Consider the following 27,032-nt stretch of genomic DNA (forward strand, 5'->3'; position numbering starts at 1 on the left):
CTGAAACACACATGTGTAATTAAAAAAAAGTCACATGACATCATTCTTTTGTGTAAACACATCTGTTCAACAAACAACAATAAAATCATCACGCCATCTTTCTTCTGCGACAACTGGACGAAAACACAAAACTGAAAAATATACTATTAACATGGAAATACAATCATAAGGCAAAAGGAAAAAAAACAAAAACAAGTATCTGGCCTTCTGGCAAAGATCACAGTGTAGTATCTGGTCTGATGCTACACTTCACCTTCTCTCCTTGGTCAGTGGAGGAGAAATCCCTCATGACTGAGACAATTTTAATTTTTTTTTTCCTATCCAGAACGCCTCTTTTGGGGGAGCTGGATTTTCCTCACATTAAAAAACGCACTTTGTTTCTACTCTCCCCTCGTGGGGAGGCAAGTAAATAGAAACACTCATAGGATGAAAACATTTCTAGGAAACGTTTTCACTTGGCAGCTGCTTCACACCATCACAGAAGAGTTTTCTTGAATCATAAGAAAAAGTTATACCCAGGAATTTGCACAAATTATCCCAAAGTTCTAAACACATCTTTTTAAGCTGCATCGAAGATTTCATCCATGCTATCGTTACGGAACTTTATGCTGAGTGTATACCTTCATATCATATCATATCATATCATATCATATCATATCATATCATATCATATCATATCATCACACACACACACACACACACACACACACACACACACACACACACACACACACACACACACTGTAAGAGTGCCTGCATGCAAACTTTTTATGCCAAAATCTTCAACCACACCTCTCCTGAGTCGACATTATTAAATACCAGTGGCAAGTGGAGGTCCAGGACGACTGGAAACAATGCCGAGATAAGCGGAGAGAATATATATATATATATATATATATATATATATGTGTGTGTGTGTGTGTGTGTGTGTGTGTGTGAACTTATAACAAATAATGAAACTAAAGTATACCTTGGGAGCACCGGACCTTTCTTTAAGAACAGATATCGTAATCACCTAGCATCGTTTAAAAATGAAACTGAGAAAGAAAATAACACCACAAATAACGAAAACAGCAACAATGTGGATAAAAATGAAAATAACAATAGAAAGGATCATAACAATAGTGACAATTACAATTACTATAACGAAAATAGAAACAGAACCAATAGTAATAACGAAAACAATCGGAAAAAAACAAAGAAAAACTCAACCACTTTAGCAGTATGGATTAAGGAATTAAAGGAAAATAAAACTGAATATAGATTAAGATGGTCAATAATTGATAAAGGGAAAAATATAAATTAGAAAATCGAAAAGATGCAACCTATGTATATTAGAATCTTACCAGATATAATAATCAAAAGAAAAATTATTAAACAAACGAATAGATCTAATCCAAGGGTGTCTGCACAGAAACAGATATTTAATTTCACGAACTAGAGCAGATTAGGAAAAAATAGTAAAAACGAAGCAAATAATATAAGAAAAGAAAAAAGATGAAAGGGAGGTAATCCTAGATATAAGAAATGATGCCATGAGAGTGGCCTCCTCTTTAAACAGAAGGATCGGGTAATAATACAAATTCAAACACCAAGCAAAAAAATGAATATTAAAATAAACACGCATAAATATAGAAATAAAATTATATAAAATTATATGATAATTGAGAAAGGGGGGGAAATACGAAACTACGGTTAAAACGGAAAACTATCTTCATATAACACCAAAAGATGGAGGAAGTGAGGAGGCATGGCTTTGGAAATCATTTTTACCCAAATACGATGTTCAGCATGTTAAAAATATACATTTTGTTGTAAAAATCTAATGGATAAAAATCTGAAGAAGTTGATGGGGACAGGATATTTTTATGGAAACGTAAATCGTAAAATTGCCTACTCATCAACGAAACAGCTGTAATGAAAAAATCCAGGAAATAAACGATGGTTATAAAAAGAAAACGCGAATCTTTGAATTTTCAATACAATTTTACACTATATATATATATATATATATATATATATATATATATATATATATATATATATATATATAAACATCGTTAATTCATTACCCACACAGCAGCCGCCATATAGCGCAGTGGTGAGAAGCCTTAACTGTCATTTATGCGATCGGGTTTCAATCCTGGCTTGAGGCAGTTGCCTGTCTAGTCGCACTGATGATCTGTGAAACAGCGAAACAATACTGTATGTGGATGACTATAATCCTCCCTATCTTGGATTGAACATATTGGGAAGTGATATACAAACTGCCATTAACGTATTAAGCGACACTCTTTGTGTAAACAAATCGATTGGAGGCATTTGGACGATGTCAAAACATCGTTAATTCATTACCCACACAGCATCAGCCATATAGCGCAGTGGCGAGAAGCCTTGACTGTCATTTGGGTGGTCAGGTTTCGATCCTGGCTTGAGGCAGTTGCCTGTCTAACCGCACTGATAAGACAGTACTGTATGTGGATGACTATATATATATATATATATATATATATATATATATATATATATATATGCTTGTGTGTGTGTGTGTATTATTTCATATAACATCTTTTGTTTCTTCAGTACAGTTTATTATACACATACACACATACATACCACCACCACTACCACTACCACCACACCGTACCACATATATGTATATAATATTTCTATTAATCTGTCTGATTGTTTCAGTTTTTCTTGGAAAATACAGGCTAATTGGGCCTTTAATATAATAAGTGGCTCTGGACTAAGTATTATGATATCCGTTAAATGCACAGTTTGAGAATAATAAGGATTAGTATTTAATTCAAAATTGTGCACAAGTTTTATCATATTTAACTGTGAATTTGACATAAAGCATGGATCCTAAGTAAACAGCCTATAACTTTTGCCTGTTTTGAACGTGCTAAACGCCTAGTATCTGTATATATATATATATATATATATATATATATATATATATATATATATATATATATATATATATATATCTGCATATTTGGTATATGAAACACCAAAACAGTACTGTATGTGGAGGACTATATATATATATATATATATATATATATATATATATATATATATATATATATATATATATATATAGTCCTCCACATACAATACTGTTTTGGTGTTTCACAGCTGATCAGTGCGGCTAGACAGGCAACTTCCTCAAGCCGGGATTGAAACCCGACCGCCTGTACGACAGTCAAGGCTCCTCACCACTACGCTAATCGGCGGCTGTTGAGCGAGTCGTGAGTTCAACGATGTTTTGACATCATCCGAAATTTGTTTACACAAAGAGCATCGCTTATACGCTAATGGTAATTCATGTATTACTACTCAATGTGCTCAACTCAAGATAAGGAGCATTATATATATATGTAGAGAGAGAGAGAGAGAGAGAGAGAGGGGGGGGGAGAGAGAGAGAGAGAGAGAGAGCCGAGTTATGTCTTCATCAACGTTTCGTCTTTATTTTGATACTTCCTCGATTGACACTGTGGCCGATGTTTGAATCGAGCAATGACGTTAAACTGGCAAAGTGAGTGAACGATCATTATCTGTGCAGTGAAACTACACAGAGCGTGTTCATATATGCTGGCTTTTGTTTATGTGTGAGCATGTTGATAGTAATCATTTATTTCTTGTCATGGAGGCAAAGGAGGAATTATGTAACATCGTGATCGCATTCTGTGCCTCATGTGTGTGTGTGTGTGTGTGTGTGTGTGTGTGTGTGTGTGTGTGTGTGTGTCTTTTGTGTGGGTGTTCATATTCATTCAGGTGTCGAATTCAGGAGTGAATTTGCTTTCAAGCATAAATAAATGATTTCACTTGCGAATGTAATAATCAGCACGTCTTGCAACTATTTTTTTTTCCTGTTAAATTCATGTCTGGGGCCCCTTCTGCACAAAAAATGGGCTCTTTTTAAGCGTTTGATTTGGATGTGTGATTTGTGTGTTTCCACTAACGCAGTTGGTCAAAAACATGTAGGATTTTTAGATATATCTATCATCTACGACTTTGCTCACCTAAAAAAAAAAATAAAGCTTCCAAGACAGACATTACTTGAAAACTAACTTTACTCGAATATAGATTTACAACCCACATATAGAGTAAACGTTGCTTTTTTTTTTTTTTTTTTTTTTTTATTAAGGGATACCATTGTTTTGTGTGGGCAAATTATGTATTATGAAAACGGATAATAATTATTTACCGGGCTGAAACATTCACAAAAAAAAAATAAATAAATAAAATAAAATAAAATAAAATAAAAATAAAAATAAATGAAGCAATGTGAGTTCGAACCTACGTCTAAAAATAACCAGCTTCGTTGTAACCTACCTAAGTCAGCTATATGATTCAAGATCGGCTGCTTTGAATCATATAGCTAGCTATGGTATTAATCATGTCCAAGCGGTCATCGTCCTAACTACATGTGTTCTGTTCTTTTATTTACTCCGTACTACTGAACTGTTGTTTACTTAGTTCGTGTAAGCCAGTTTCGTACACGTTGTGGGTTGAATATGAAAACATATGGCAATCACAAATGTATAACAGTCTTGGCCGGGAAGGTAAGCACTTGGTTTCTAGATCTTCGTTGGTTATAAGACGAAGTAATGAAGTAGACTAATGCGTATTTAGTGTGTATAGGGGAGGGGGGGGGGTAATTAAATCGCTTGAAGATCTTTTTACTCTAATTTCATATATTTCTTTCTTTTTTCTTTTTTCTTTTTTCTTAATGGGTGCTTATTTAGAATTAGACTTATTTAAAAAGTTGTTTTTTTAAGCTAAATTACCGAAAATCTTTATGGTGTATCTGTCATAGAACGGAGATGTAATATTCCAAAAATCACGTAAATTGATGGAGTGGCTTATATATACATAATTATTATTATTATTATTTTTTTTTTTACAAATTTTAGCGATTTTAATAGGAAATTGTTGTATACATTACAAAACTGATTTTGATCTCGATTGATCGGGTTGAGTTATCTCCCCTGTTTTATACGTCATATTCCAAAAATGACGAACATTAATCGAGTAGGGTTTTTTTTTTCATATAGAAAATCATTTTTATACGATTTTTAGCGAGTTTAATAGCAAATTGATTTTGATCTTAATAGTTCGAATTGAGTTGTCCCCTCTTATTTATAATTTGACTTTCTTAGTTTAAAAAATCAAGCACAAAAACTACTTGATCAGTTTATATGATTTTTGAAGTATATCTGTGTTTCGTGACGGGTACGTGTATCATAAAGTTTTTAAAAAGATTTTTTTATGTACTTTTATTTTGAAAATAGGTTGAATTTTAAATAAACAGCAAAAAATGTGCGCATATATATATATATATATATATATATATATATATATATATATATATATATATATATATATATATATATATATACTAGCATTTCAGCTCGGCGTTGTCCGGGTGTTTGGAGGTGTATGTTGAGTAAAAAAAAAAAAAAAAAAAAAGCGGTAAATTTTTTTAACTCTGACTCCTATTATGATCCCTTAAAATCTATTGTTTTGGGTTCTAATCAAGTTATTAAGTTAGATTCATGTCCAAGGAACCTATATCTAAAATTTCAAGTGGTTAGACCCAAAAAATGTCGGAGGAGTTTGGTAGAGTTCTCAAATGTCAAATCGTGTAACTTTGACCCCTTAACAGCTAAATTTCTGACCGAAAACCGATAACAAAGATTTTTCCAAATCTCAGCACCCTATATATCAAATTTCGAGGTTGTAGATTTAAAATTGACAGAGTGATTGCGTAGGGAAATGTACACACACGCACGCACGCTCGCGCGCACACACACACACGTTCACTTTTATAGATATATAGATAGACTAGCATTTCAGCCCGGCGTTGCCCGGGTGTTTGTATGTGTAGTTGAGCAAAAAAAACAAAACAAAAAAACGGTCATTTTTTTTTAAATTTTGACACCTATTACGCTCCCTTATATTTATTGTTTTGAACCCAAATCAACTTATTAAGTTAGATCCATGTCCAGGGAACCTATATCTAAAATTTCAAGTGTTTAAACCCAAAATTGGCAGAGGAGTTTGGTCGAGTTCTCAAAGGTCAAATCGTTGAATTTTGACCTATTAACAGCCAAATTTCTGGCCGAAAACCAATCACAAAGATTTTCCCAAACCTCCGTACACTGTATATTAAATTTCGAGTGTGTAGACTGAAAATTGACAGAGTTATTGCGTAGGGAAATGTACACACACACACACAGACACGTTCACTTTTATAGATATACTAGCATTTGAGCCCGGTGTTGCCCGGGTGTTTGGATGTGTACGTTGAGCAAAAAAAAAAAAAAAAAAAAATCCCCCCCTCGTTCTTTTCCTTTTTCGCAGCACGGGTTCGAGCCTGCCTTCCTACTACCACTTTTTTTTTTTGCTCAACATACACATCCAAACACCCGGTCAACGCCGGGCTGAAATGCTAGTATATATACAAACTAAACTCGTTTGTGCAAATATTGTAGGAATAACATATGTATATAATTTACTTACGGTAACATGCTGCGACATTTTTTTTTTTATCATTCATTATTTTTTTTACGCGCGCTTTTAAATACAGGCTGTTTCTGTAACAATCTGTCTTTTTCATCATTTGCAATTTTTTTCTTTTCCTTCTTTGCAGATTTTCAAATTAAAAAAAAAAGAAGAATGCACGCTATTCTTGTAGTACTGGTGTTCGTATGCCTCGCCCCGGATTATACCACATCTAACGTCGTTCCGTATGAGTATATGCCAGCAGAACTGAAAACCGGTGATCCAAATGACAAACACGGAGGGATTAAAATGGGAATAAGCTCGGATCAGTGCGATAATGCAAAGGTATTTGTTTTTATGATTAAATTTTATTTTTAACTCAACCCCCTTGCACACCGCCCCCATCTCTCACTCATATATATATATATATATATATATATATATATATATATATATATATATATATATATATGTGGGGGGGGAGAGAGAGAGAGACAGAGACTACTGTTTTGTTGTGTCACAACTCATCCGTGCCGCTAGACTAGCACATCTCCCAAGCCGAGGGTCGAGCCTACAACCATCGCATTGACAGTCGGCTACACATCGACCCACGGGAGCAGTGGCCGCAAATAACTTCGACAAGTGTCTATTTTAAACATCCGTCCACCATTTTCATAGTGCTCAAACCGCCTGTTTACAAACAAACAGCTAGCCTCGCATATTTCAGCCAATTAAGTAGCGGATGAGATTATTTACAGCACAGTGCTCTACCCAAAGAGAGGGGCTTAAAATATATTTGTAGTCATCGACATAAAGTACTGTTTCGTTGTATCACAACATACATACATACATACATACATACATACGTACATACATACATACATATATATATATATACATGATGATTGTAACGTCTTGTCAGACGCGTGCCACTCCCTCAGACATTTAAAATCCATGAGCCCAAATGCCTGAGGGAGTATCTATACAAATATGATGTTACAGAGTCTTAGCTTTGTACGACAGCTTGAACACGCAATCATTCGACCTGTAGTCGAAAACTTTACCACCGAGCTATGTTTCCACAGGTCAACAAATGTGTTTTTAAGAGAAAACTGTTTCTTGAGATTCTATTATCCCCCTCGCCGATGCAACGTAAATATTCCTTTGTAAAAATTCCTTATTATCTATAAGAAAGAAAGACTATTTGAGGATCGGCTTTTGCGGTTTTCTATAGTTATCGGACACTGCCAGACATATAAATTACCTTTGTGTGAAATTTGTAAAAGATAGGCTCAGCGGTTTCGGAACCTATAAGGAACTCCCTCTCTCTCTATCTCTCTCTTTCTCCGTCTCTCTCTCTCTCTCTCACACACACACACACACACACACACACACACACACACACACACACACACACACACACACACAGTGGCTTTTATATAATAGTAGAGACAGAGATATATAAAGAAGGGTCTTTCTGTACTTTAGTGCCCGTTTTTCCGTCCGGCGAAAAACGGAAAACGCCAGATTCTAGCGAGCCAAAAGAGAGACGCCAACTAGCAGACGTTAAAAACTGGAAGGAAAAAAAAGGAAAGGAAAGAGTTTAACAGGAATAGAAAAGAAAGGCAGAGATTTATTTATTTATTTTTTGAAAAAAAAAAAAAGAAAAAAAGAAAAAGGAATCAATCCAGGCTGGAAATAATTTGTAAATCCACAGAAAACGTCCTCGCTATTTGTCAGAAAAACCAGCTGCGGGCAACGGAAAGGAGATCTAGATGTAAGCGAAAGAAGAAACGAAACGTAAACGATGGTTTCAGCTGGAGGTGCAGTAATGACCACTGCAGACAATAGACATCCTTGCGCCATGACACCTTTTTCGAGAGGTCCAATCTCCTGCAACCTACGATTATACGAATTATATATTTGTGGGCGTTCGAAATGACAACACACAAAAACCTAAGTCGATAGTGCGATATCGGGTCGGATATCACACTCACCGACTGGAAAAACTTTCTTGGGGATATTTACCAAAACTATTTCCTTAGGAATCCCGGCAGATCGGAGGCCCAAGGCACATAGTGGAAGTTGACGAATCAGTTTTCAATAGACGAAAACATAATGTCGTCGAACCGCTCTGAGAGGGATATGACACTGCTGATAAGGAGGGGTTTCTTGTCACAGTCCCAGACCGTAAATCAGAAACTCTTCTTCCGTTAAAATATATATATATATAATATATATATAGTATTTCTTTCTTATAGATAATAAGGAATTTTATAGATAATAAGGAATTTTTACAAAGGAATATTTTATATATATATATATATATATATATATATATATATATATATATATTGCGGTTGTCAGCTATTGTGGATTAGGCGTATACTTTTTGGGGGCAACGTGCGGTTTCCTGAAGACAGGCTATTTCTTTAAGGATAGTATTTTCTATGGGTTGGAGCAAAGCACGCGATGACGCTAAAGTAGGCTGAGAAAGGTGTTTAGAGAATGTAGGAGGAGAAAGAGGAATTCCTGGCCCGGGTATCCTTCTGCTATATGCTTTATGATAGACAAAAGGATTATTTCTGAATTTTTGTTTCCACAATAAAATTCGCGGTTGGTTCCACACTCTCTTTTATTTCGTTGTTTCGTTTCCTTCTACATACCCTGCACATGATTTGCGGTAGCCCTAGTCGTAGTGTTCACGAAATTAAGTCTCTGGTTAACCGTAAGATGTTCGTACCCTTCACATCCTACTTAGCAGTACGCTTTCCAGCAATCGGAAGCTATCATGGTCTCGGGCAGTACGTATATATATATATATATATATATATATATATATATATATATCAAGTTACGTACAATAATTACGTATATATATATATATATATATATATATATATATATATATATATATATATATATATATATATATATATATACGTAATTATTGTACGTAACTTGATGTCTACCACAATAAAAAGCATTGTTTTCCGAAACGATCGTACAGATAATTGATTTTGTTGTTGTTCCTTCTTATGAAACAGATTTTTAATTTAATTATAATTTGATTTTCAAATTTTAAATTATCAATCACATTACTTAATATATATATATATATATATATATATATATATGTATATATTTATGCATATATATACATATATATATGTATATATACATATATATATACATATATATATATGTATATATATACATATATAAATAAACACATATATAAATACATATATATATACATATATACATATGCATATATATACATATATATACATATATATATGCATATATATACATATATATACATATATATATGTACATATATATTTACATATATATACATATATATATATACATATATATATGCATATGTATATATATGTATATATACATATGTATACACATATATATACACATATATATACATACATATACACACATATATACATACATATACACACATATATACATACATATACACACACATATACATACATATACACACATATATATATATATATATATATATATATATATATATATATAAAGATTTTTTTGCTACAAAATAAAATGAATAGACAAAAATTGTTTCACAAAAACTGCAGTCGTCGGCTGCCCAAAAATTTTCTTTAAAAAAAAATTATTACCGCCCCCCCCAAAAAAAAACAGTTGCCTAAAAAAATAATAAAACAGTAAAATGTTTCTGTTTTTTTTTTTGGTCTTTCATTTTTTTAATACTTGCGTTCACTCGTTATAGTCCGACGGTTATTTATTTTTTTTTTACTCGCTCGTTGTAATCCGGCGTTTTCCATTTTTCACCGGGCGTTGCCGAGCACCTCTCACGGAAAAACGGGCAGTAAAGTGCAGGAGTACCTTAAGAAGGAAAAAAGAAAAAGAAAAAAGGGCAATATATAGATATATGCTAATGCATAAAAATTTAGTCGTTCATTCAATATGGAGATTGCATCAAGTAGAGATACGGGATATATATGCTTTGTATACCTAGGTGTTTCGAAGCCTAATGCTTCTCACCAGAAGAAGAGAGAAGGTGCTAGGTAAGAGATAAGAAATGTGACATCTAGCAGTAACTACATTAGGAACAAAATAATAGGGTGTCATAGGTAGAGGGTAAACCATATAAATGTGGAGGAAGGAAAATTAGAGAACCAAAGTGATTAAGGTGGTACAGGAAGACATTGAGATGATCACATAAGGCATATAGGTGATATGTAATAGAGTTAGGGAACATGGTTGCCTCCAGTTTTGAAAATATATATGGCAATTAAGCTACACATAATGTTACACACTTCATCCTCGTGAGGATTCGTCAGGGTATTGTAATAGTTTAATTACCATATATAGTTTTAAAACTTAGTATCTAGCTCTACTTACGTCCCATCGAAGTAAATACTAAAATTAGATACATGCAAATTCATGTAGATACATGAATAATATATATATGTATAATATATATATAATATATTTATTATAATATATATATAATATATTTATTATAATATATATATAATATATATATATATATAATATATATTATTGTTGTGTCTGCACAAATAATTAACAAGAACACGGAAAGTAAAGGTATAACAATAACATATTAGGAAGAAAAGTTATATACATATTTACATGTCTTCAGATATACTTCAGTTGGAGATATTCCGGCAGGTGGCGTGTTGCATGTCTTACTGGAGGCAACATAGGCGTCTTGCCTATTTGACGGTCGTTGCAGAATTCTCCCCGTATTGGTGATTGATACCTTTATATATCTCACTCACCCACCTATGTTAATTAGTGGGCGTCTCCACAACACCCCCTCCCAAGATTTGAAGTCGTGTAGATTTCAATATCCTTTTCTCTTTGGGTTCATTATAATTGGTTCTGTAAACTTTCTTTTCCTTCCCGATCTTCTCGGTTCGGGCATGGTTTGTGGTGGTTCGATATCAAACGCTTCGTATATTATATCAATTGGATCTTCCTTTTCATCAGGTTTGTCATGTTCGATCTTTTATATGACGTTTTCTCAATTGATTTTGATGTCTTTTGTGTTTCCTTTTTGGACCTTTTATCATGTAGACCAAGTCGCCGATACGTTTATCTACCGTACCAAACTCCCGATATGAAATATTATTTTTCATACATTTAAAATATACACGATCACCAGGTTTAAACCTTTTACGTGATGTGTGCGTAGTTTGATGGACGATTGCTTGCTTTGGTATTAATTTTATCAAATGGTGATTTTATTTTTCTAGCAAACATTAATTCTGCTGGCGATAATCTCGACGGTGTATTTGGGTTCTTAGTTATCCTGTATAATTGCAGGGATTGATGCTTTATCAGTCGGGGTCCCTATTGATTTTCTAAGTGCAATATCCACATCCATGTTACGCCAGTAAACGTAACTCCGCATAAGTGCCTTCACCCTATGTATACCCTGGTGTCCTGTATGAAAATCACGTAAGATATTTTTCTGCAAGGTTTTCAGGATAACAACTCTTTCACTATATAACAAAACATCATTGCATACGGAAAATATGCTTTGCGTTTTTTCATCATTTTCCCTTATTTTTTTTTTGCTTTATGTTATTTTCAGCCTCTCTTTTTATATCGGTTAAAGTGACTGGTAATTCTTTTATTATATTCGCCACCTTGTTTTCTTCCTCATAATTGGAACGTATAGTTGCAATTACTGACTCTTCAAGGGTTTCCTCCATTTTCGGTATAAGCCTTCACAGGCCATCCGCATGGCCTATTTTTTTCGAATCCAGATGTTTTATTTGAAAGTCATAATTTAGCAAGATCGTACCCCAACGGAGTAGGCGATTTGTCGTATACACTGTCAAGCCATTTTTTGGGATTGTCACTGGCGGCTTGTGATCTGTTTTCAGTATAAAGTGTCTCCCGTACAGGTAACGGTGGAATTTCGTCACCGCGAAAATAAAGCTTAACCTCTCTTTTTCTGTTTAAGAGTAAGCCTTTTCTGCCGAAAGTAGTGTCCTTGAGGCGTGAGCTATAGGTTTCTTCGATCCATCTGGCAGGATATGCTGTATACATGCTCCTATACCATACGAGCTCGCGTCGCTCGCAACACTTATTTCTAATTTTGGGTCGTAATAGGTTAAAAATAGATCGGACGTCAGCGTCTTTTTAATTTTCTCAAATGCGTCTTGACATTCTTTTGTCCATATCCATAGTGTTTCTTTCTTTAATAATTCGTTAAGCGGAGCGCTTAGGTCGTGCATTCCTTTGATAAATACTTGGTAGTAGTTTGCGAGACCTAAGAAACTCTGTAAAGTCGTCACGTTATGTGGTGCCGGCATAATTTTAATGGCTGTCGATCTTTCCGGGTCTGGGCGTCGACCGTCTTTATTTATTATTTGCCCTAAATATTTGATTTCGTCTAAACAAAATCCGTATTCGTTTATTCTTGTGAATACTTCTTTTAGATTCTCTTGATGTTCACTTATGGACGCGCTCCTGATGATTACGTCATCCAGGTATGCACAAGCACAATCTATTCCGTTCAGCATTGTATCCATTGCTTGTTGGAAAATCGCCGGCGCGACTTTGATCCCGAAGGGTAGACGGTTGTATTGTAACAACCCTTTGTGCGTGTTAATGCATAATATCTTTGAGCATTCTTCTTCCATCGGAATTTGTAAATAGGCGTCGGACAAATCTATTTTTGAAAAAATTTTGCCACCATTTAGTCTGGCAAATATCTCCTCAGGGCTTGGTAAAGGGTAGTGGTGGTCTTTTAATTAATTGTTTAGGCCCGTAGAAAAGTATGCACAGACTCGAATTTGTTCCGACTTTTTTTTATGTACACCGTAGGGACTGCCCAGACGCTAGTTTCGATAAGATGCCTGTTTTTCGAGTCTATCTAGCTCGCTATTCATTTCGTCTAAACCGGCGAACAGTACGTTTCGTTTTTTCTTAACACCGGTGTTGCATCCTTTTTTAGCTCGAACGAAGCCTTAAATTTATTGCATCTTCCCAGTCCAGTAGTAAATATTTCTGGGAATTTCTTTTTGAGATCGTTTTTAATATTTTCTGATGTTGGGGTGCAACTGATTATTTTTTTACAAAAAGCGTTCATTAGTTTATCCCAAAGATTGAATTTTTCAATCCAGTCAACTCCTAGTAAGTTCTCGCTTTCTTTAATAATTACGAGGATTTTCAATTTCTTCGTCGTGCCATTTAAATTAACGGGCAGAATGACCTCTCCTTCGAATTTTATTTTGTCTCCTGTCACTGTTCGTGCCCCTTTACTTGACATTGAAGAGTCAGTTTACCCAGCTTTTTCCAAGTATTGACGTTTATTAACGACAAATCCGATCCAGAGTCAAACTGAAATTTCATCTGTTTGTCGAAAATATTTACTGATACATATTTTCGTAAATTATTTTTCCCTTTTTCGTTTGTTCTCATTTGGTGTACTCTATTTTTTGTTCTATAGCAAACACTCTTATGTCCAACTTTATCGCAATTGATATTTTTGTAAGGACAATCTTTTCCAAATGTTTTTCATCACATCTTCTGCAATTATTACCTGATACTGCCTTTTTATAATTCCTTTGATTATTATCGTAATTTCGTTTTCTGTAGTTATTATATTGACTATTATCGTAATTTCGTTTTCTGTAGTTATTATAATTTGAGTATTTATAATTTGAGTATTTTTTTGAATTTTTACTAGTCTCCAAATTTCTTTGGCCTGAGTATCTGAAAGGTTTTTTAATCTTCCTAATGTACGCCACTCCTGCTTCTTCTATATCCCTGGAATCTTTTTTTAGTGATGCTTCCTTTTGGCAATCTTCTGCTCATTTCTGTAATGTCAGGCCTTGTTCTGTCTCTAATTTTGAGAGAACTCGTCTTCGGATCTCTGAATTTTTTGTGGATACTAGACCCTGTGCAAAGATTAAGCATTTGAAATCGTCCACCGTGAGTTCCGATAATTTGAAGTTGTCGCAGTTTTTATGTCAGGTAGTCCTGCTCATCAGTTTTCTTAAGATTCATCCATGACCATCTCTTGTGGAAAAGAAACATGTTCGGTCCAAATAACTCCTTAAGAAGCTTAATGGTCTCAGCGAAATCTAACTGATTCGTTCTCCTTGGCAATATGAAATCAACAAATTTGCAGTGTTCACTGGTACCAAGCTTTCGAAGTAATAAACTTACTTTCTTTTCATTTGGGCAGTTTTCGCAGTCTGTTTCGAAAATATCTTCATACCTCTTGAAGTATGCATCAAAAGTTTTATCCTCTTCCGGTACGTATGTGAACACATCTATGCTGTTAACAATTGTTGTGTTGGAGAAGGTTGTATTACTTTCTTGTATGGAATTAGCTGTTAATCTTTCTAACAGATCTTTCTGTTCAAGTTGCATCTGCGCGAACCTTTCTTCCTGCCTTTCTAGGCATATTATGATTCGTTCATTTTGTCTTTCGTCTTTTTCTTCGTGTAGCACTTGCTGTTCTTTTTGTAGGATCTGCTGATTCTGCATGAACTATGTCATTATTTTAACAAATTCCTCCATCTTATTTTTTTTTCAAAGATTAGAAAAATCAGTCTATTTTACTAATTCACTTTTTACAATAACTACGAACAACCGTTTTTAGGTTCGCTTTAAAAAATTTTTTTTGTGTCAACCGAATTCTATCGATATATTATTTTTTGCGTTGAATCTTTCTTTTGCCCTTTTTCTATTGAGGGATAAAAAATGTATTTTATTTTTTTCTCTTAATCCGTTAAGTTTTGATTACGTACACGAGTCTTTTTAACAAAATATCCTTTCTTGGTACAGATGAAAAAAAAATATCACTTTTCTCCTTCAAGACAATTTGCATAAATTTGTTCACGGTGAACTAGTGAAAACACCTTTTTTTACTTTGACTTTCATAGTCACTTTGAAATGTTTATTGGTATTTTGCTTTCAAGCATCCAGTGTTCGAATATCTCGTTCGACAATTTTGTAGTTACTTTCGTTTGTTTTTCTTTCTTTTTTTTTCGACGGTGATAACTTTCCGCGTAAATTATTTTTCGAATACTGTTGCTGTGTCTAACAGTGAATTCGCGAGTAAATCTTTTTCAAAATCCTCGATATTACTGTTGATTTTTCAACAGTAGATTTTTTTTTTCGAGTACGTTTTTTTTTTCAATCTTTCTCGAGTAAGTATTTTTCGTACACCACTGATGAGTTTAGTAGTGGATTTTCCCGCGTAAGTCTTTTTTCGAATTCTCGACGCCACTGTTGTGTTTAATAGTGGATTTTATCCTGCGTAAGTCTTTTTCCGAATTCCCGTCGCCACTGTTGTGTCTGCACACATAATTAACAAGAACACGGAAAGTAAAGGTATAAGAATAATATATTAGTCAGAAAAGTTATATACATATTTACATGTCTTCAGATATACTGCAGTTGGAGATATTCCGACAGGTGGCGTGTTGCATGTCTTACTGGAGGCAACATGGCCGTCTTGCCTAGTTGGCGGTCGTTGCAGAACTTTCCCGGTATTGGTGATTGATACCTTTATATATCTCATTCACCAACATATGTTAATTAGTGGGCGTCTCCACAACAATTATAACATATATATATATAATGTATATAATATATAGTATATATATTATATATATTATATATATAATATATATATATATAATATATATGCATATAATATGTATATTATATATATAATATATGCATAATATATATATAATATATATAATATATATATATATATAATATACATATATGATATATATATATATATATATTGTCTTGAATGTCTTTTAACCTTTAAAACTATATAAAAAAACTTATTTAATTGTTATAGTTTTTATCATTTGTTAGAAAACTATTCAGTCGGTAAACAATTTAGCCAGTAAGTCATTTAATCACCTGCAATCAATGCATTAATTTGCTCTCTCGAATTCACTATTGTGCTAATGCTAATAAAGGGGATCATCAGTTGTTTACTAAAACATCAGTTGTATTTCAAAACAAAACAGTATATTTAATCATGGCTACCCAGCAATGTTGATCAACCCCCCCGTAATCTTAAGAACAAAAAAACGTTACAGCTATTAGATCTAGTTTCCTATTCTTAATTAATTTGGCTAGCCTATTCATGTTATAAAAATGAATTTCTTATCTGTGAGATTTGTCTGTTTCCAAATTCAAAATGGATATATTTTTTTTCAATTTACCTGTCTTGTATTTATAAGATTAGGATTAATCCATTTGACTGCTTATCACCCCTTACTATGATTAGTAGTATTATATATTTTCATTCGTATTTATTTAAAATTAAAAATATATAAAAGTTAATATATATATATATATATATATATATATATATATATATATATATATATATATATATATAGTAAAAAAATAATTATGACAGCCCCTTTAAGAAATTCGTTTCTTATCGTTGAGCACTTTCAGTTGAATTAAAAAGTCGGTCAATTTAGCTCTTCTGCGTAGATCATCGTATAACGATTTGATCACTGTCTGCCTGACGTAATGAACATTTAAATTAAAATGTTTAAAATTCAACGCTATTTCACACGGTTAATAGTAGCCGAATGGATACGGCCTCCGCTAATCGAGCCAGAGATGTCTCGTGTCGCGGGGTTCGAATCGTTCGACTGGTAGTAATCGTGACACCCTGCACTGAAGAATCCCGAAAGGAGTAAACACTAGTGTCTGTAGGTATTTAATTATTATAGTAAAAAAATAATTATATATATATATATATATATACATTTTTTTGAGTGTAATACATTTTATAGATTACTAATGTAGTTTTGGATTTCCTTTATTAATATATTCTGGTTAATTTTATACGATTCAAAAGCATCAGGATAACAAACAAATGCTTTATTTAACTGTTTAAATATTTTAGTTTTATCCCCACCTTTTTTTATCATCCTTATTACTAAGCTAGGAACTGGTGGTATAAAATCTGTTAATTTTAATGTAATTTGAGGTATTCTCAAAAACTCTGGCATAATGGTTCCATAAAACATAAAAACAGGGCAGGTACTATCTTTATACGGCATATGAACTATTTGACAGGGGAAAGAGTTTATTTTATCAAATATTTTATAAAGAAAAATCCTATCCTCAATTTTCATATCTAAATCCAGAAATGTAGCCTGTTGACTTCTATGTTTACAATGAAATTCCAACTCCTTTGGATATATAAGATGTATATTTTTTTTCAATTCATCATTATTGTTTATACAGATAAGGTCATCTATAATCTCCTACACCCATGAAAATTATATTTTAGATATATATTTTTTTTATTTGTGATGACATATATATATATATATATATATATATATATATATATATATATATATATATATATATATGCCTTAACGAATCTTGCTTTCCCGACTGCTGGAAAACCGCTTCTGTGGTACCAGTCTTCAAGAATTCTGGTGAAAGAACTGACCCACTAAATTATCGCCCTATTAGCCTCCTCTCGCTTTTCGTCAAAATATATGAGTACTTAGTTAATCAAGCCCTAGTCCAGCACCTAACAGCTGCTAAACTCCTGACTGACAAGCAATATGGATTCAGGCAAGCCCGTTCAACAGCAGATATCTTAACTGTAGTCTCTGAATGTATATACCGTTTACTGTACAAAACAGGGGAGGGTAGAACGGTAGCCCTTGATATATCTAAGGCTTTTGACAGGGTATGGCACGATAGTCTTTTAAGGAAAGTTAGATCATATGGAATCACTGGAAGAATACATAATGTAATTAAATCCTTCTAAAGAGAAAAATCCAAGTTGTCCTCGACGGTCGTACATCTAAACAATATGACATAAATGCGGGAGTACCTCAGGGGTCTATCCTTGGATCTTTATTATTCCTGATATTCATAAATGACCTCCCTGATAAAATTGTTTCGGAGATGGGTATATTTGCCGATGACACCACTCTCTATAACAAATATGAGGGGAAAACAAATGAGCACATATCCAAGGAAATGGCAGAAACACTAGAGAATGACCTCCAATCTGTAGTGGAATAGGGACAAAAATGGATGGTCACATTCAATGCTGCTAAGACTAAGCTTGTTTCCTTCAATAACTACAAGAAACCTTCTCTAACACCAATAGCAATGGCCAAGAACACATTGCCTGAAAGTACTTCTTTTAAACTCCTCGGCCTAACATTTACAGGGAATATAAACTGGAATAGATGCATTGAGAGCATTGCCAGGGCTGCTGCAAAGAAGGTTGGGGCCCTCTACGGTGCTAGAAAACTACTTATGCCTGAAACTATCCTGTACCTCTATAAGGCCACCATTTGCCCATGTATGGAGTACTGTTATTACATCTGGGCTGGTGCATCTGCTGCTTGTCTCTCGCTCCTGGACAAGGGTCAAAAGAGAGTCGCCAACCTGATAGGTCCTGAACTATTATCTAGGCTTCAGCGTCTGTCCCATCAACGAGATATTACATCCCTCTGTCTGTTCTACAAATACTTTAATGGCAAATGCTCTGACGAACTGCAAACACTTGTATCCCCTCGACGTAACTACCCCCGACAAGCCACTAAGTATCACCCCTTTACAGTAGAGATCCCTAGGTGTAAGAAAGCCTTTTACTCCAATAGTTTCTTCCCCAGGTCTTTGGAACTCCCTTCCGGGATTCTGCTTTCCTAACTGTACTGATATGCATAAGTTCAAATGTAACGTGAACAAACATCTTTCTACTCATCTCCCTTCATAATGTCCTTGCAAATTATGTCACTGATAGTAGCCCCCTGCTTCAAAGTGGCACTGTGCCTTGTTTTGGGTGAAAATTGAATAATATATATATATATATATATATATATATATATATATATATATATATATATATATATATATATATATGTGTGTGTGTGTGTGTGTGTGTGTGTCTGTGTGTCTGTGCGTGTGTGTGTGTGTGTGTCTAAAGCTGAGTTCTGTTTTTTTGTTGCATATTGATATTAAAAGTGTACTTTTTCTATTTATTGGAAATGCTTATTTTACTGACAAGAAGCATTCAGGCCAAATAGTTCTGGGTGATTATTTCGAAAATGGATCAGTTTGAAATCATGAAACCCTGAAATCTTCCAAAAATTGGTGCAAAGATGGAATTGGTGCTTTGCAAAGAAACGAACGCCATTAATGATCCTCTGGTGGACAAATACAGAATACTCTTCCCACTGCTGCACATCAAGCTCGGCTTAATCAAGCAGTTCACCAAGGCTCTGGACAAGGATGGTGACTGCTTCACTCCTGTGAGGTTTTTTTTTTTCAGGATTGACAATGGAGAAGTTGAAAGCTGGCATCATTGACGGTCCTCAGATCTGGCAGCTCATCAGAGATCCAGAGTTTGAAAACTGAAAAGCGAACTGGAACTGGAAGTGTGAAAGACATTTTTTTTTCTTTTTTTAAAATTACATTTTCACCCCAAACAAGACACACCACCACTTTGATGTAGGGGGCTACTATCAGGGACATAAGCTACAGGGGTACTATGTAGGGAGTTGGGCAGCAAGATGTCGGTTCACGTTACACTTGAACTTCTGCGTGTCAGTATAGTTGCGGAAGCAGGGTCCTGGAAGTGAATTCCAAAGTCTAGTGGTTCTGGGGAAGAAACTACTGGAATAGAAGGTTCTCTTACATCTAGGCATCTCTACTGTGAAAGGGTGGGATTTAGCTGCTTGTCAGGTCTGTTGGGGGCATTTACATCGAGGGAGTATAAGTGCTTGCAGTTTGTCAGAGCATTCACCGTTAAAGTACTTGCAGAACAGGCAGAGGGATGCAACATTTCATCGATGGGACAGAGGTTGAAACTTAGGTGACAGTTCAGGACCTATCAGGTTGGCAACTCTCTTTTGAACCTTGTCCAGGAACGAGAGACTAGTAGCAGATGCACCAGCCTAAATATGACAACAATACTCCATACATGGGCGAATGGTGGCCTTATAGATGTATAGGATACTTTGGGGCGTTAGTAGCTTTCTAGCACGGTAGAGAGAACCTACCTTCTTTGCAGCGGTCCTGGCAATACTCTTAATGTTTTGGTAGCGAAGAACTTTCTTGGTAACAATGAAGCCAAAAACAACGCAGAACTTGTCAACAACATGCTGACTACTTTCAGAAACCTGGGCGGCAACATGAGCACCAAGATGCACTACCTATTTTCACGTGTGGACTAGTTTTCTGAGTTCAATGAATAACGAGCAGAGGGAAGAGATTCCATCAGGACTTGAAAACGGAAAGAGATGGAGACCAGATATCAGGGCCGCTGTGAGATGCAGTCATGATAACTGATGACTAGAGCTGTGACAACAGCATATTCTTTTCATTGTTTTGACTCTTGAGTATATATTCGTTAATATCTTATATGTTTTTATATAGACTGATGTGGTTCTCGGTTGATTGACTGTGTCTTACTGTGTCGGATATATGCTTGAGAGTCAAAAGAATGAAAAGAATATGCTGCTGTCACAGCCCTACTGATTACTGTTGGAATCTGAAGAGAGATTTCCCTGCCACTGAGTATTCCAGGAGTTTGAAGAAACATGAGTTCAAGCCTTGAAGTTTGAACGATGATGAAGCAACATGCAGTTTACTTACTTTTATCAACGCTCGCCATTCAGTTTACAGCAATCGATGTTTCGATTAGGTAATCAATATATTATGTTGGTAAAACATTTTTTCTCTTAAAAGCATAGGATGTTATGTGTTGACAAAAATCAACTAATAATGCCACGAAAATGTAATTATTTTGTCATAAGATCTGAGTTTTTCAAATCAACTTAGTACAAAAACCTGACCCGATAGAGAAAAACGGATGCTATTTCCTGATTCAGCAGTGCGAATATACCTTGAATCAGAAATCAGTTGTAGAAATCTAGACAGCATTCAAAAACTGAAAAAGAAATTGTTGTCCAGTGTAATAGATACATATTTTACATAAATCAAAATATATTAAGTGTATTTTATGCCCGGGCAACGCCGGGTGATCTGCTAGTAGATATATAAGTAATCTTCTTTATGTGTGTCTGTGTGTGCAGAATAGACTCTACCAAACTGCTCTGTCGATTTTTGGTCTCCGGACTTGAAACTTGTTATACAGGAGATTCAGACCTGCAAAATAAATTCGATTTGGTTTTTAGCTGGTAAAAATAGCTGCTAAGGTGTCCAAATGGAAAAAAAATTGAACTTGGTAGTCAACTAAACGTGTATTTTCTATGCATGCGTACATATACATTTATACATTTAAGTACATTAATTTCCAAAATTTTGATATGCATATGGACTTAGCTCAGGCAGTAACGAATAACACTAGAGAGCTTTATGTTTTGGTTTTGATTTTAGCTGATGGCACCTAAGTCATATATATTTTTTAACTTTTGAAATTACTACTATATATTTGGTACAATATAATAATCAATAGGTAATTGGCTCTTACAGTGTATATATAAGTTACCTTGTCTATGTATGTGAGGAACAGTTTTTACCAAACTATTCTGTCAATTTTTGATCTACTGACTTGAAACTTGATATAAAGGGGATTCGATTTGTTTTGAGCTGGTAAAAATAGCTGCTAAGGGGTAAAAATTGAAAAATTAGAACTTGGCAGGCATAAGCCGAACTAAACGTGTTACTTCTACACATGCACAAATATACATTTATACGTTTTACAATGCTGATTTTTTTAGGTTTTATATGCATAGGGAATTAGCTCGGTAACAAATAATGCTGAAGAACTATCTTGATTCTAGTTGATGGCAATCAAATCATATCTTTTTTTAACTTTTGAAATTACTGCTACATATTGGGTACAATATAATAATCAATACTTTACAACTGAAAAACGCCAGAGGGTCTGCTAGTATATATATATATATATATATATATATATATATATATATATATATATAGTAATGTGATTAGCTCTAGGATATTTACCTATCGAGCTTATTATATATCTAAATTGCAACGAGCACTTTTTCTTTCCCTGTATTTTAATTAAAGTAGTAATTTTACTATTACATTAAAATACACTCTGCTCTTTAGACTATTGTTCTAATCTCCTTTAAATTATATATATATATATATATATATATATATATATATATATATAAGAAATTCAATTTAAACTCTGTAAATTAGAATTTACAACAATGTATTATTTTATTCATTTATTTATTTACTACGGACTATCATCCTTATCTTTTTAGTTGTTGTTTCACAATGTTTCGGCCATCTATTCCTCTGGCCTTTATCAGGTGGTTACAGCGATGGGATAGGAACTCCGAATCTCCTAACTGCGTCCTCAGCAATTACTGCCTTCCATAGTTGTTGTCGTCTCTCCATGTTTTGGCCGAATAACCCTCTGGTCGGCTTTGGGTAGGATTGAAACCGCTATCTTCTCTATCTTAGCACTACTTGTATTTCAAAGTAAATAAACGCTTTAAAATAATTTAAAACCTAAAAAAATAAAAATTTATCTCGGTAGGTAGAAGAGTAACTTTTCTTGCCTTTCATAACATTAATTTGTTATATATTTGCTTGTTGACTACTTTTTCAGTTTGTCGTCTTTAATGATAAATGTCCAAATATTTGTTCAACAGATTTGCTAATTCTACCCAATTTGTTAATTTACTAGAATAAAAAAAAGGTTTGGTAACTGTGACCCTTGTAAAAAAAAAAAATAAATAAATAAATAAAATAGAATATATTTTACATTTGGTGACGCTTTTGGCTTTCATACAAAATTGAATTGGCATGGTCCTGAAGTGGGTGGTCAGTTTACATTGAAATTATATAGAAAATTTATCTCCTCCTCTAAAATCTAAAACATTTTGAACAAAATCACAGACTTTGTCGTCCTATTTACTTGCTGTCATACCCATCCCCACGAGGGCAGGATTAAACAAAGGGTCGGTTTTTAAATAAGAGGAAGATCAAGCTCATCAACAAAGGGGCACTCTGGATTGGAATTTAAAAGAAAGTCATTGACTGAAAACAGTTTGCTGCTAAAACAAAAAAAAAAAACAAAACGTCACACGGTCTTGTATGACATTCAACATCCCATGCATTACCTCCTTTGGTAGGAGGGATTGGGTTATTCAAATTTTTTTTTTTTTTACTGTTATTTCACCTCAAACAAGACATGATACCACTTGGACGTAAGAGGCTACTATTTGGGACCATTTATACAGGGTCAATATGTAGGGAGTTGAGCAGCGAGATGTCTGTTAGCATTACACTTGAACCTCTGCATGTCAGTACAATCAGGGAAGCAGGAGATCGGGAAGGAATTCCAAAGTCTAGACATTTAAACGAAGAAACTATTAGAGTAGAAGGCTTTCTGCAATCTAGTGACCTCTAGATTGAAGGGGTGGGATTTTGTTGCTTCTGTGTTAGTTGAAGGTATTTACGTCGAGTGGCACAAGTGCTACGAGTTCAGAGATCAGAGCACATTCCATTAAAAGGCTTGGAAAAACAGGCACAGAAATGCAACATTATGGCAATGTGACAAGGGTTGGAGCTTGGTTGCTAGTCGGGATCATATATAGGGACACAATGTAGGGAGCTGAGCAGCGAGATGTCTGCTCAGATTACACTTAAATTATTGAAGGTTAGTACAATCAGAGAAGCAAGGGACCAGGAGGGAATTCCAAAGTGTAGTAGTTCAAGGGAGCAAAATATTAGAGTAGAAGGTTTTCTGGTATCCAGGGACCTCAACAGTGAAGAGGTGGGATTTTGCTGTTGTCGGGTATATATTCGGAGCACATTCCATTAAAATACTTGTAAAATAGAAACAGAGATGCAACATTTCGGCGATGGGACAAGGGTTGGAGTTTAATTGATAATGTGGGACATATTAGGTTGGAGACCCTTTTTTAGACCCTGTCTAATAGGGAAAGGCTAATGGCAGGTGCAACAACTCAGATGTGGTAATAATACTCCATGCATGGACGAATGGTAGCGTTGTAGAGATATAGGGTACACTCTCAGGTGTGAGTAATCTTCTAGCATTTTTAGCATTGGTAATGTCATCAATGTATTTGTTCCAATTCATGTTGTCTGTGAATGTTAGGCTTAGGAATTTGAACAAAGAGCTTTCAGGTAGTGTATTGTTAGTCGTGGCAATTAGTAGTTGGAAGGTTTCTTGTAATTCTTAAATGAAACATGCTTGCCGATCGCTTCAAGCGCCCTCACCGGAGAAATGCCGACGAGTACAATCATGGAAAATTTTGCATCCATCTAGAGCACCCCACCTTTTTTGGGTGGATAGCTGGATTCATCTACCATAAACTGACCCGAGTAACCTTACTGCAGTGTGATTAACCAGTTAATAAACTTATTAATTTATACCTACCTGTGGTCTCCTGGTAAAAAGTATGCAAAAAAAAAAAAAAAAAAAATTAATTAAACAAAAAAATTTAATTAATTTTTTTTTTTTTTAAATTTAAAATATGGTTTTCTCATTGTTTATGTTTTATCACTTATCAGGGTGGAAAGCCACTTAAGGATGAGATAGATAGATAGATAGATAGATAGATAGATAGATAGATAGATTAAGTGATAGGTGAACTACGATAAATATTAAAAGAGACCTAAATAGTCAAATATATCTAACGATAATATTTTCAAAAAATAGATATTAACCGCTATCTTTATACTATTGTGTTTCGTGCGTGTTATGCAATTATCGATGTAGAAAAAGATAATTACTGCTAATTAAGTGATTACAACCCAAGCACAAGGTCACCCTTGATTTCGTAGGCTGGTATTCTACCTTATTTGAGAGAGACAGAGAAAAACACACACACACACACACACACACACACACACACACACACACACACACACACACACACACACACACACACACACACACACACACACACACACACACACGAACACACACACACACACACACACAAGTAGATATCACTGGTTTTGTTTTTGTTGGTTTTTTATTTGCATCCCCACTGTTACATGATAAGGGCTGTCCCCTTTTCATGTAAGTATAAAAATAGAGAATTTAGTTTAAAATGAAAATGAAATAGCATAGGCGAAATTCGAACCTCGTAATCTAGGTTTAGAAATAGATTACGTGTGAGAATTTAAAAATGTAAAACAAACATTTGTTCAGAATATAGATAAATATTTCAAGGAAAGAATGTGAACTCTCAAGTTTATTATGAAATTTTAAATTGAAAGAATGCAGCTTATAAGATAATGTTTTTAACATATTGAATATAGGTTAAAATTCCTTTTGTAGAAATAGGAAAAGTTTTGGACACGTATGTCCAGGACACGTGAAAGAATGCACATGTTTTAACATGTGTATGACGTCACGGAAAAATAGAAAGTTCTAGGAATAGAGAAAAACTAGTCAGTCAGTGAAGAAACTCGGAGGGAGTCAGACGTCTAGAAGCGAGACGTCACTTCAAGGAAAAATGTGAGACTTTGAATTCTTGGTGATGGAAAAAACGGCCGTGTGACGAAATAAACCATCAAGTGTTTTTTTGTAAAGCTCGTCTTGTTTATGATTCTTACAAAAAGGTAAAGTGGAATTATATTATATATTTGTGTTATATGTCTTTACATACACGTCTCAACATCATCATGTCCGAACTGTCTGAACACTATGTCCTCACTCAAAGAGCTTTCTTCTTCTTCTTCTTCTTCTTCTTCTTCTTCTTCTTCTTCTTCTTCTTCTTCTTCCATTCAACACAATTAAGGAATGAACATTTAATATATAAGAATCTCTCATAACATGAACAATATCTCTCTAAGTCTCTTACAACAAAAATCTCTCTCTCTCTCTCTCTCTCTCTCTCTCTCTCTCTCTCTCGGAGTCTTTCAACATCCCTCACTGTAATAAGACTCCTTCTAAACATTCCTCTCTAAGATACAACATCTCTTTATCACTAAGACTCTCTCAATGAAACCCCTATATAACACCCACGAGGGCAGAGTTAGACATGAGGTCGGTTTTTAATATGGCGGGGGAACCAGCTCCCCCAAAAGGGGCACTCTGGTCAGTAACAAAAATAAAAAATATGTATCAGTCATGAAGGATTTCTTCTCTATTAAGCGAAACCAAAAACGTGTAGTGCAGCATCTGAAGAACGGATACTACACTTTGATCGTGGCCCGAAGTTAAGAATACAATATATCAATAACTCGATCAATTTTATTGCCCCCCTCCCCCAGCAAAATGCAACAAGCCATACAAAAAGACAGTTAAAAATATTGCATGTATGGTAGACGTCATCATGACCTTCTCTGACGGGAAAAATACATGCTGTCTTTTGTGATGCCTACTTGTACACAACCTACATTTGCTAGTTTGCTTGCTATTATCTACTTTTGCTTGTTAATTAAATTTGGCATATAAAAGAACTAAATACCAATCATTTTCGTATTACTGGGATTCTTCAGCCTTCAGT

The 27,032-nt window shown here is 34.4% G+C and overlaps 1 protein-coding gene and 1 long non-coding RNA gene across 6 annotated transcripts in view; one reads left to right on the top strand and one right to left on the bottom strand.

Moving 5' to 3' along the window:
* LOC145268346 (uncharacterized) overlaps window positions 1-27,032 on the top strand; it is a 306,384-nt gene that overhangs the window by 144,457 nt on the left and 134,895 nt on the right. For 3 of the 4 annotated variants that reach the window (XM_080123859.1, XM_080123860.1, XM_080123858.1), the window contains one exon: window positions 6,665-6,861. In XM_080123859.1, coding sequence (XP_079979985.1) covers window positions 6,691-6,861 — 171 coding nt within the window. In that variant the 5' untranslated portion in view covers window positions 6,665-6,690. Of the gene's footprint in view, window positions 1-4,327; window positions 4,575-6,664; window positions 6,862-27,032 lie in introns of those variants that run through there. The other variant, XM_080123857.1, reaches the window with a different exon arrangement.
* The window catches only part of LOC145268347 (uncharacterized), a 107,876-nt gene that overhangs the window by 67,565 nt on the left and 13,279 nt on the right, over window positions 1-27,032 (bottom strand). Inside the window, exon 2 of one of the 2 annotated variants that reach the window (XR_013864879.1) lies at window positions 10,198-10,407. The exons of the other annotated variant lie outside the window; for it this stretch is intronic. This is a non-coding gene — a long non-coding RNA (uncharacterized LOC145268347). Of the gene's footprint in view, window positions 1-10,197; window positions 10,408-27,032 lie in introns of those variants that run through there. 2 annotated transcript variants of the gene reach the window in all.

The sequence above is a fragment of the Euprymna scolopes genome, chromosome 43, assembly GCF_053919585.1.
Source record: "Euprymna scolopes isolate OS-2025 chromosome 43, ASM5391958v1, whole genome shotgun sequence".
In the NCBI taxonomy this organism is placed as follows: Eukaryota; Metazoa; Mollusca; class Cephalopoda; order Sepiida; family Sepiolidae; genus Euprymna; species Euprymna scolopes.